Genomic DNA, 11,919 nt, shown 5'->3' with positions numbered 1-11,919 from the left:
GCACCTCATAAATCTGACTTAAGCCCTTAATATCTTTTTTTCTCATAACTAGCCTCCGAGCCCAGAAACTGAGCATGAGAATTCATGCCCACATCAAGGAACCGAAACCTGTTCAATAGGAGGCAGTTGAGCTATGTATGCAATGTATGGCCTTCAGTGACATTCATCACAGATGACTGTACCAATTAAGTCATTCTGGTTTATACTTCAATAAATACTTCCAAACAAATGTTTCGTCAACATTCTGTATTTCTCTCAAACCTAGGTCCACCTTTTTCACATTGTGGGGCCTTATTACAGGGCCATTCTCAGCTGGTAGCATACCTTTCTCCATCTATCATTTGAGTCGGTTTTAAAACAGCGAGTCTACTATTTCTCAAACGTAGCATTGTTTATTAATTTAAAAAGAACATTTGTGTTTACAGTAATAATTGGTACTGTTCACCATTGTCAAGTGGCAGCACACCTTCTCGATAGTCAATCACCATATGTCTGTTTTCTATAATAGGAAAGCCAGTCTGAATGCCTCACTATGAGAGGAAGTTTCCAGGTGTACCCTGTTGTTCTCCCAGAAGGCCCTGCATCTTCCCCATTCTAAAATGGCAGCATGCCTTCTCGATAGTCAATTAATCACCTTCAGTTTTATAACAACTAGTCAGTGGTTACCTCAGTGTGGAGTGGAAGTTTCTAGCATACCCCAAGGGTATTTCAGAAGGTCCTGCAGGCTCTTCCCTATTCTCAAGTGGTAGCATTCCTTCATCACCATCCATCCGTTGTCAGTTTTAAACCAGTCAGTGATTACCTCACTATAAAGCTGAATTTCCAGAACTATCCCATGGATCCATCAGAAGTTCCTGTCCCTCGTTGTCTTTCACACTAAAAGGATCTATCAGAAGTGTATTCTTTTTCTCCTTCTCCATTCTCAGGATGGTGTTGCTGCACTCTGTCTGGTTCGTCATTATCTCCGACCACAGCTTCATCACCTGAGCAGGGCTACGTTTGTGTACCAGTAAGATCGTGTGGTACGCACACTGCTCTTCCCCCTCTTTCTTGGGGAAGTCGAAGGTGAGGAAGGCGGGGTGGTGGATGGGGTGGACCCCAAGCCTGTGGAGGCACATGCCCACGTAGACATCATCAATGGGGTACAGGTGAACTCTCCGGGAGATACGGTTGAGCCGCAGGGCCAGCTCCCCTGAGTACACCACACCTCCCCCACCCCCGTACGGAGGGTACAGCCCCTTATAGAAACTATCAGGAATAAAGTACTTAGTAGAGTTGACTCTGTTGGGGACAGCCGCTCGTATCACATCCCCTACCATGAATCCCTTCATACCCTCTGACCCGGGCCCCCCTGACTGGATCGTCTGCTCCCGGAGGTAGTCTAAGAGAGCAGGGGTCCGCAACAGGACGTCGTCGTCCCCTTTAAAGACGAAGCGTGCCAGGGGGCAGCGGGTGGAGAGCCAGTCCCACAGCAGTACGTCCTTCAGGGTGAGGTTAAAGAAGGAGTCGTGGAAGTCCCACTGGAGGATGTCCCCGTAGTGGCGGTTCTCCAGCTGCAGCAACTCACTGATGTCCACATGGGGTTCTACATGGTTCTTCCCCAGGAGGAAGACCCTCCGCACCACCCCGCCTTTCCCCGTCGCCCCTGCCACCCACCCCGCCCAGCCCCATGTCTGCCGGATGGCCTGGCGGTTCTCAAAGTTCAGGCCCTGGGTCTTGATGGCCAGCAGTAGGAGAGGGCCCTGCCCCTTCTTTAGCCCACGTCCACACAGTTTAGCAGGCTCAATGAGGACAGGGTAGTCCCTGAAGTGCATGGAGTACACAAACATCTGCATCTGCAGGGGCAGCTCCTGAAAACCATCCATTTGAGATGTCAAGTTCCCAATCTCAGAGAACCCTGCACTCAAGGTGGGAAGGGAAAGCCGCAAATAGTTTGCATTATTATTATTGGTATCAAGATGGTCATTGTGCTCTTTGCTGGATTTGGGCTTCAGGATGGGATTGTAATGGCGGTCAATGGGTAGCTGGAGCCGGTTCCAGAGGGCCCCTCCGTGGGGCTTGGGGTCCCAGAAGGAGTTGGTGGGGTGTGGGGCCAGGTAGTCATTTCTGGTAAGCCCTGGTGCAATGAAGCTCTCTGGTAGAATTTGTAGGATGGGGGCAGAGCTGCTCAGGCCTGTACTGGTGGTCATACCATAACACACAGCCAGGGTGATATACACACAGAGAGACCCTACCAGGACACAGGGAGCACAGCACAGGCACAGGAGCACCCGTCGCCACCGGCAATAGCATTGCGCCATTTAACTAGAGAAAAGGAAAGAGCGAGAGGTGGCAAGATACATTTGGAGAAGAGTGAAGAAGAAATGGGTAAGAGTTGTGAGGAGAGAGAGGGATGAATGATAAGGGGAGTGAGAGAGGAGGAGAGGGAAGAGGTGGAGGATTTTATTGCAATCTTTTGTCACTTAAGTCAATACAGCTGTATGACTAACTAAGAATAATTACTTCTGATTTTAAGTAATTTAGTATGGTTTTAAGTATGTAAAAACATGAAGTGTGATGTGTAGGCTTATTTAAATATAAAGTGGAAAACAAGGCAACAGTAAACATGTCTTCTCCCAAGAATGATGCAGCTGATTGCATTTAGGAATGTTAGCAGTGACTGGGCTTATTAGAAGACATCAGCTGTGTGATGAGTTGTGTGCTCACGATTTTTTTTCTTGCCACGGTTAAAATTCAGCTGATAAATAAACGACAGCTCATGAACAGCTTCTGAAATCAATCTGTTTCAAAAAAAAATTATATAGCACAGGCCTTGACTACAGAATAGCATTATTACAATATTCATTTTGTATTTAGACAACAAGTGATTTAATAGTCATAAATACGATTTAATAGTCGTAAATAATAGTCATTTCTTGACAAGCAAGCAGCTCTACAGTGTAGGTCTATGTAAACATGTCTTTGCTAATAATGACATCACTGTGATATGAAAAAAAGACGGAAAAGCTGGTGGAACACTTTTGAATGCGTGCGTTGATGAATTTACGAGCTTCCTGCTTCCGCTGAGACGGGTCTTGGTGAGAGTTCCCAGGGTGTAGTCTATTCAGGCGGGGCTCACTCAAGTAAGGCAGAGGGAATGTTTTTGTATTTGATTTGCTTAGAAACCGAATGCTGGTTGATACTAAGTGTGAAACGTCAGACGTCGTCAATGTTTTATATATATTTTTTCTGTTTTGGAGTTTGATCATTTAGGCCTACTACGCCGGGCCAGGCGTCTAGATTAACTGTCCCGGCGTTCTAGACAGATGTTGCCGGGCCAGCGGGCAGCACTGAACGTCGAGCTCTGGTGTCTCTTTAGGTAATCCACGCCCTGTGCTCCATGTCACCTGTCAAAGAAAAAACGCCACTTGATGATTATGGGCCTAGTTTTCCCTCTCGCTTCGCGTCTTCCTCTCTGGTGTGACTCACACATTTCAGTTAATTACAATAGCTTCTGCCTTGGCCAATTAATACTGTAATGAAACAGGCAGGGAGCAGGTCTCGAACCCACTACTCCCTCCTTTCAAAGAGCGCGTCCTCGCTCACCAGCCAAGCACACGCACTGTCGTGGATGCGAGGTCCGATCACTTCTGACACCAATGTAATGAAACAGGCAGGGAGCCCTCGACCTTCGAGCCCGAGGTCCGGCGCGCTATCGCGAAACATGCTCGTGCGGCGATTTCCGCGCTTATAAACCCAGGGTCGTTACAATACAATTTTGAGTTTGGACATAATAAAGTTTGTAGGTGAAAACGACCTCAGTTGTTGATCCACATGCGCAGATCAAATACACAGTTGGAACGCTGATTAGGGTGTGTACACGTCCTAATAATTCGACAAATGACTCAGAAACCATGTGTTTTAATCGGGGTGTGCTTACTTCGATTTTGACCTTACGCTGATTAAGATAAACATAATAAAGTGATTACATGACTTGCATAATCTGCCTACTGTTATAATCAGTTAAAAATCCAAATTATTAGTGTACATGTAAACACTCAATTATTTGTAAATTACACCATAACCTACCTCGATGTATTATTTTGAAACGAACGTTTTCCCATATGGCTTTAAGCGTTCATTTTCATATGCCCAATGTATCCCATCGCGTGTGCCAATTGATATAAAAACAAAGTCGACCAAAACACAAATTATGTAATAAAATAATACAAAAAAATGAAAGGATATTTTCTTTGGTCTTCTCAGACGACCCTGAGACCTAATGGTCCCCTGAAGTGGCCTCCACCTTCACAAACGTTTGTGCGACAGCATGGCCGTAGAGCAAGAACTTACCTATGCAGCAAAAAAGTTGCAGGTATATATATATATACAAACGAAGGGCACTCCCCCTCGACTCGTCAGAAATTAGAACAAGAGAGATGCCATACGTTTGTTACTGATGTTTATTAGTATAAAGTACCACTCAATTTCTTATATTTCCAGTTGAAAAACGATATTGGAAGTATAAATACACTTACGGGGAAAACGATTATGTTTTCAGCAAAACTGTTTTTGTTTTAGACACAATGGCGAAATTCAAGGGTTTTGTAATTCAAGGAGTTGGTCTGATGGTGCACTCTGATGTCATCCTTGCAACAGAGGAGCAATTAAGGACAAAAGAGGAAAGGCCCAAGCCCCCACTTGTGCCATGTCAGAGGACACCTGGACCACCCATTGAGATGTGATAAATTAGGTTCTAGGGAGACAGGGGTGGATCTTTAAAATCTTTAAACAAATATTTTATGTCAATTTTGTATCTATTCCCTTCATTGTTGATACTAAACCTACCACGACTGACAGAAATGACCTAATAAGACGTTTCTACTATCTTCCAGAGATAACAATAATAATATTAATACTATTTTAGAGTGAAGATGTTTTGGGGTGGGGGTGTTGTCCCGCTCTGTTGACAAGGATGTTTCACTGCTGATACAGGAGTAATAAAGACCTAGTGCACTAATTTGATTATTATTTATATATATTTTTAAATATTAATAATAAAATAATCATATGAATTTAACAAAAAAACAATAGATTTTTTCAGGGGGTGGTGCAGCACCCTCAACACTGCTACTTCTCGCGGCTATGCTCACTGGCCACAATATAGCTAAATATACAGTTAATATCAGTTGAAAAGGCCATTGCCAGTTGTTAATTAAAGAAAAGGAGGACCGAGCACACCCCCATTCTCATCGATGGGGCTGTAATGGAGCAGGTTGAGAGATTCAAGTTCCTCGGTGTCCACATCAACAACAAACTAAAATGGTCCAAACACACCAAGACAGTCGTGAAGAGGGCATGACAAAGCCTATTCCCCCCCAGGAAACGAAAAAGATTTGGCATGGGTCCTGAGATCCTCAAAAGGTTCTACAGCTGCAACATCGAGAGCATCCTGACTGGTTGCATCACTGCCTGGTACGGCAATTGCTCGGCCTCTGACCGCAAGGCACTACAGAGGGTAGTGCGTATGGCCCAGTACATCACTGGGGCTAAGTTGCCTGCCATCCAGGACATCTACACCAGGCGGTGTCAGAGGAAGGCCCTAAAAATTGTCAAAGACCCCAGCCACCCCAGTCATAGACTGTTCTCTCTACTACCGCATGGCAAGCAGTACCGGAGTGCCAAGTCTAGGACAAAAAGGATTCTCAACAGTTTTCACCCCCAAGCCATAAGACTCCTGAACATCTAATCAAATGGCTACCCGGACTATTTGCATTGTGCCCCCCCCCCCCCAAACCCTATTTTTACACACTGCTGCTACTCTCTGTTTATCAAATATGCATAGTCACTTTAACTATACATTAATGTACATACTACCTCAATTGGGCCGACCAACCAGTGCTCCCGCACATTGGCTAACCGGGCTAACTGCATTGTGTCCCGCCACCCACCACCCGCCAACCCCTCTTTTACGCTAATACTTTTATAGCCTCGCTACTGTATATGGCCTGTCTTTTTACTGTTGTTTTTTGCACTATTGGTTAGAGCCTGTAAGTAAGTATTTCACGGTAAGATCTACACCTGTTGTATTTGGCACATGTGACAAATCAACTTTGATTGGATTTGATTTGCAAACCACACACTTTGAACTGGGTAATACTTCAACGGTAGCCCACCCCAGACAAACACCAAGCTGGAAGAGAATACTATACAAAGTGCATGTAAAAAATATATATATATATATATATATTTTGCCAGTTTCACCTTGATCTAACACAAATCAATGGTTTGTTATCAACATTGTATCAGTGCTTTATCTGTGGAACATTGTGTTGTAAATAGACAATCTTCCCAGGCATTTATTTTTAACTGTCTCTGACTGTTGAGGGTTTCAATGCCTATCAGGTAGAACTGGAGTTACGAGATGTGCAAACACCTGCTCAACTGCATGACTAAATCACTGCAATGTATGGAATGTTAAGCATCATGTCAAAGTGTGTGTTGCAACAACAAGGGCAGAAACAACCTTGACTAAACAGATTGAGACACAGGTATGTCACTGCCCCCGCAGAAACCAATATTGTACAGTGGGGCAAAAAAGTATTTAGTCAGCCACCAATTGTGCAATTTCTCCCACTTAAAAAGATGAGAGAGGCCTGTAATTTTCATCATAGGTACACTTCAACTATGACAGACAAAATGAGAAAAAAAATCCAGAAAATCACATTGTAGGATTTTTTATGAATTTATTTGCAAATTATGGTGGAAAATAAGTATTCTCTCATCTTTTTTAATAAGTGCGAGAATTTTCACAATTGGTGGCTGACTAAATACTTTTTTGCCCCACTGTATGTGTTCACTACAGTCCATTTGCTTTGAGAGATAAGTCCTCTCTGTGTATCAGGAATGAGGTGTGCTCCATACATCTGTATTCAGTATAAACAGAGTTGGTGGATCTTATTCAACAGGAAGATGAGACATTTGATGAATTCATCACGTGTGTGTCTACATTGACATTGCTAAATGACTAGCATATCAGACTCTTATCCAGATCGACTTACAGTTAGTGCATTCATCTTTCTGTACAGCACTTTGAGATATCAGCTGATGTACGAAGGGCTATATAAATACATTTGATTTTATCTTAAGAGGGCTTGGTGATACAACCACATACCACAGTACTGGGACATTTTGACTAGAGAACATTACCTCTCTCTCTGAGGCCGTTCAACCTGTCTGAGAAGTGTGTCTGAGTTTGGGCGTGAGGGTGTGAGACCACTACCAAAATGTCTCCTAATTATGCCCTTCATTTATCTATTTGATGCTTGTCATGAAATCAGTGGTGTAAAGTACTTAAGTAAAAATACTTTAAAGTACTACTTAGGTAGTATGACTTTAACTTTTCCTACACTACATTCGTAAATAAAATAATGTACTTTTTACTCCATACATTTTCATTGACACTCAAAAGTACATTTTGAATGCTTAGCAGGACAGGACAATGGTCCAATTCACGCTCTTATCCCTGGTGATCCCTACTCCCTCTGATCTGGTAGACTCACTAAACACAAATGCTGAGTTTGTAAATGATGTCTGAGTGTTGGTGTGTGCCTGTGGCAATCCATAAATAAAAATAAATAAAAAAAGATAACTGTGCCATCTGGTTTTCTTTATATAAGGAATTTGAAATTATTTATACTTTTACTTTTGATTCTTAAGTATATTTTGGCAATTGCATATACTTTTGATACTTAAGTATATTTAAAACCCAATATTTTTAAACTTTTACTCAACAAGTGTTTTACTGGGTGCCTTTTACTTGGGTCTTTTTCTATAATTAAGGTATCTTTACTTTTACTTAAGTATGACAATTGGGTACTTTTTTCACCACTGCATCAAGTCAAGATGACCATCTAAGTAATGGAGTTTAGCCTAGTAGAACGGTAGATCAGATGAATCATGCCAGCAATATTCCAGGCAATACAAATCATACCTATCCGTAATCAGAGAATAACCACACTAAGGAAGGAAAAACTTTGTGGGAGAAACCTGTTTGATCTATAAAAGGGAAACTGGTTACGTGTGAGAATGCAATATACTTTCCTGGGGTAGAAAATATGAGTTTGAAAAGGAAGAGATAAAACATGAAAATATTGCCACCCAGTGGCTAGAAGTTTTCAAAGTCTATTTTGTTGGATTGACCCTTACCTGTCACACAGATGAATGGGATCAGCATAAAGCAGAATAATTATTATCAGTTTGATAGACAATCATAAATTGGCAGGTAAAACTAGCTTCTGACGTAAGATTGAGAATCCCCCCTACACTTTGAGGGTCAATGAAGGAGGAGGCCTCTTCTTTGTGACAGAGAATGACAACACTTTCAAAATGGTAGGAATAAAGATTTATTTTCATATGAAGAGGTGGTTTGGATTTTTCTTTTTCTTTTTTACAAGTATGTTTTGATAAAACTTGCAAAAAACTTCTAGCATATTCCAAGAATGGAGACATGAGAAAAGGGGATTTATTGCTGAATGTTAAAATGAAGACACTTTTCACTGAGTGGAAAACGATTTGCTTGCTTCTTTTCCCATGCACCCAACTACCTGGACCGCTAGGACATGCAGGGGGCAGGGGGAGAAGAGAGGGAGAGGGGGCGTAAAGGAGATGAGGACAACTTCTGTAAAAACACAAACATTGTGTGTGTGTGTGTGTGTGCGTGTGTGTGTGTGTGTGTGTGTGTGTGTGCGTGCGTGCGTGCGTGCGTGCATGTGTGTGTGCGTGAGAGAAAGAGAGAGTAAATGTGGAAAGTAGGAAATATTGGTTGCAAGGGAAGGAGGTAAGGGGGGATTTTACATTTGAACTACCACTAGAAGCACACTACCGTCACTGGCAGTATCCTACATTGCAAATCCCAGATTGAATACAGTGATACTAAGACAAACTAGGCAGAACTTTGGGCCATGAAAATAACATGTATATCTCTAAATGATATTCCACAATAATCCTCTGAATTCATCAAAGGAGTTGGTTGTCATTTTTTATATGGTAACATTGTTTTGTGATACATGCATCTCCTGTGAGACTCTACTGGTAAAGGGGCAAATAAACATTTTCATTTAAAACCAACTCATGGGGACTCATGTATTTTACACAATGCCCTTTTTCTTTTAGGTAGAGGAGCGGGGTGCTCTCTGTCCATTTAATCTCATAGTATTTCTGAGGTGCACCCTTTCTGAGGGATGCCTGTAACCCATAGCGGAGTAGACAAGCTGTTGTAATGTGTAAATCTAACATATCCCATGATAATAGATTATGTCATAATCTATGATGTCATTGGCAAGAGGGCGGGGTCGGACAGAGACAGACACATATCAGATCATTCAGTCAATATGACCAAGCAAGGTATACTTGTGTTAATAATAAAGGTATAGGAATGAAACAAAGGATGCAATAATGGATAAAACCATACCAACCGAACAGACTCAAACACACTGCAGTGAGTCAGTCAACGTAGGAGAGACTTTCAAATGAACCTGTGTCACTTGTCACAGCACACAGCAAACCAGTGCCATCATCACTATGAGCCAATGTCATCATCATCATCATCATCACCATCACAGAACAAACCTGTCTCATTACACTGTCATAGAACAATCATCCAAGAGCCTCAACATGAACTCCATATCAGCGGATTTTGGCATTTTTAAAACCCTTTTTTTTTTCAAGTTTCAAGAGTTTCCATAGCTCCATACTATATCACAGATGAAAACAGACAAGGAAGAGGGACATAATGGATCTGGCCTATGGACCATGGTGGTTCTTGGGAAATGGAGTCTTTTTCTTGATGGGATGTGAAAGTCCTGAGACACAGTGCGGCTTTAGTTAAGCTGCTGGCATAGGAATGGGGGAGGGCAGTCCATGTAGGCCAGAATCAGGCTGGATTGACTGGATTGGTAGGATTGGCAGCTCCCTGGCCAATGAATGCTCATGGATGGAGGTTTTACAGTGCAATGGAGCTTCTGGCAGCATGACGATTGGCCGGTTGAGTATGTCAGTTTAACAGTGACTACACCCTCATAGCTGAATGGACACTCATGTCTCCCTTGCTGTGACCAGACTACAACTCATCATGGAGTGCGTACACACCTGCATGTACACGCACACACACACACACACACACACACACACACACACACACACACACACACACACACACACACACACACACACACACACACACACACACACACACACACACACACACACACACACACACACACACACACACACACACACACACACACACACACACACACACCACAACCGTCACCTACACTCATTCCCATTTAAAAACCCTGAACACCTGTGCAGGTACCCTGGATCACCTGCATTCCTCTGAAACAATACACAGACGATGACAGGCGGACGGATGATGACATGAATGACTGATGTGAGTTTGTTGGAGCGACTCATCAAAAACTAGCGCTTCACTTCCTGTACCAGGACAAGACACCACATCCAGTTGCCTCTGTGATAAATGTCCCCCGTGAAAAAACAACTGCGTGTGGATCATACTCATGTAAACATACACCGTTACACAGGGGTGACTCATATTGCATGATGCCAGAATCATATCACAGTTCAAACAGGGAGATCCTAAATCAGAGCAAGTCAAAGTAAAGAGGTCTATAAAATGAGGAGTCTGTATTAGAAAGGCTACAAAAACTCAACTGGACCTCTGGCTTCAGCACACAGCAAAAGGCACCACAATATTATTCTATTATCTAACTTGTGAAAAAATTGGCACGTAATCATTTTTTTCTCTCATAACGCTGTAAATCAAAAACTTCACATATAAATATTTTTCCCTATAAAAAAAGTCTTTGCTGTTAGCTAGTAGACAATTTTTGCTGAAATGAAAATAAATATTTCATTTATTTAGAATATCTGTCTGTTATACAAAATAAAAATATTTCTCCTAGGTGCAGGTCTCTACTCCACTGTTGTCTTTAGGTGGGTCAGGGGGGTCGGGGTCAGGGGTTAGAGGTCAGTGGTCAAGGCGGGCGGGTCTTAAAGGGGTGAGTTGTCATTTTTGGAGGAGCGCGACTGGGAGCTTTTACTGTGTCCGTTGCTGCGGGTGCTTGGCCGCCCCTGCGCCCGGTGAGTCCGTATGTCGGCGGTCGGGGCAGGGGCGGTAGATGATCGGTACCCACGTTCACACGGCTCCATGTTCATGTTCTGCATACTGAGGAAAGGAGTGCTCTCTCCTTGCCCCTCCTCTTCCTCCTCCTCCTCCTCTGATTGGCTGAAGCTCTGAGAGCTGTTGTCCCGTAGGCCCATTGCACGCTGGGAGACATGTCCATTGAGGCGGTTCCGACGCGGGCGCCGGCGGCTCCTGATTGGTTCACGGGAGGAGGCGTACTCCTGCGTGGTCTCATAGGCCTCATCGTCAGGGAGATGATAGGGGCTGGATGGAAGGCTGCCCGTGCTCTCTGTCAGGTAGGGTTGGCGAGGGCGACGGGGTTGCCGGTACAACCGTCCATCCTGCAGGGACAGAAGCAGAGAACGTCACACACAAGATACTCTAGTCTACAACTAACAACATCATACACTACTTACAACAACAAGGAAGTGGAAAATATGACTCATGAATGGCCTGCTCATGAATGGCCTGCTTTCTGCCATGTGTGTAGTCGCTAGTGAGTGTAGCGGCAGGGTCATCGTCACCTGGGGGCATCTCAGTAGGGGCTGGTCGTCATCCCGCTGGTAGGCTGCGGCGGCAGGCGGCAGGGCGAGGGCGTGGCCTGTGTTGGGGGATGTGATTTGGAAGGTGGGCACTTGGGGGGGCAGTGGGGGGTAGTGGAACTCAATGGGCGACAGACGGGCTGGTGTGGTCAATGCTGACACGTACCTGTGGGGAGGGGAGGGGGGAAACAG

General features: G+C 43.8%; 2 protein-coding genes across 3 annotated transcripts in view; both read right to left on the bottom strand.

Annotated features, from left to right (window-relative positions):
• Window positions 1-376: 376 nt before the first annotated feature.
• si:dkey-160o24.3 (N-acetyllactosaminide beta-1,3-N-acetylglucosaminyltransferase 2) lies at window positions 377-4,317 on the bottom strand. 2 transcript variants are annotated; one of them, XM_046295920.1, is made up of 2 exons: window positions 4,069-4,317; window positions 377-3,386 (listed from the first exon to the last, which is right to left on the bottom strand). In XM_046295920.1, the coding sequence occupies exon 2, from the start codon at window positions 2,298-2,300 to the stop codon at window positions 807-809; it is 1,494 nt and encodes a 497-aa protein (XP_046151876.1). In that variant the 5' UTR covers window positions 2,301-3,386; window positions 4,069-4,317; the 3' UTR covers window positions 377-806. The 2 variants fall into 2 exon arrangements, with proteins under 2 accessions (XP_046151876.1, XP_046151875.1); XM_046295919.1 differs by having other exon boundaries at window positions 377-2,304.
• A 5,907-nt stretch (window positions 4,318-10,224) lies between these two features.
• The window catches only part of LOC123993590 (pro-neuregulin-2, membrane-bound isoform-like), a 92,031-nt gene continuing 90,336 nt past the window's right edge, over window positions 10,225-11,919 (bottom strand). Inside the window, exons 11-12 of the mRNA XM_046295918.1 lie at window positions 11,710-11,893; window positions 10,225-11,526 (exon numbers count right to left, since the gene is read on the bottom strand). Of these exons, the coding sequence (XP_046151874.1) occupies window positions 11,053-11,526; window positions 11,710-11,893 (658 nt within the window). The 3' untranslated portion in view covers window positions 10,225-11,052. The remainder of the gene's footprint in view (window positions 11,527-11,709; window positions 11,894-11,919) is intronic.

The sequence above is a fragment of the Oncorhynchus gorbuscha genome, linkage group LG13, assembly GCF_021184085.1.
Source record: "Oncorhynchus gorbuscha isolate QuinsamMale2020 ecotype Even-year linkage group LG13, OgorEven_v1.0, whole genome shotgun sequence".
NCBI classification, from domain to species: domain Eukaryota; kingdom Metazoa; phylum Chordata; class Actinopteri; order Salmoniformes; family Salmonidae; genus Oncorhynchus; species Oncorhynchus gorbuscha.
Note: the sequence above shows the minus strand (reverse complement) of the source record. Positions and strands in the feature narration are given on the sequence as shown.

Excerpts from the sequence above, each read along its gene's own strand:
- si:dkey-160o24.3 (XM_046295920.1), bottom strand. The coding sequence starts at position 2,300 with ATGGCGCAATGCTATTGCCGGTGGCGACGGGTGCTCCTGTGCCTGTGC.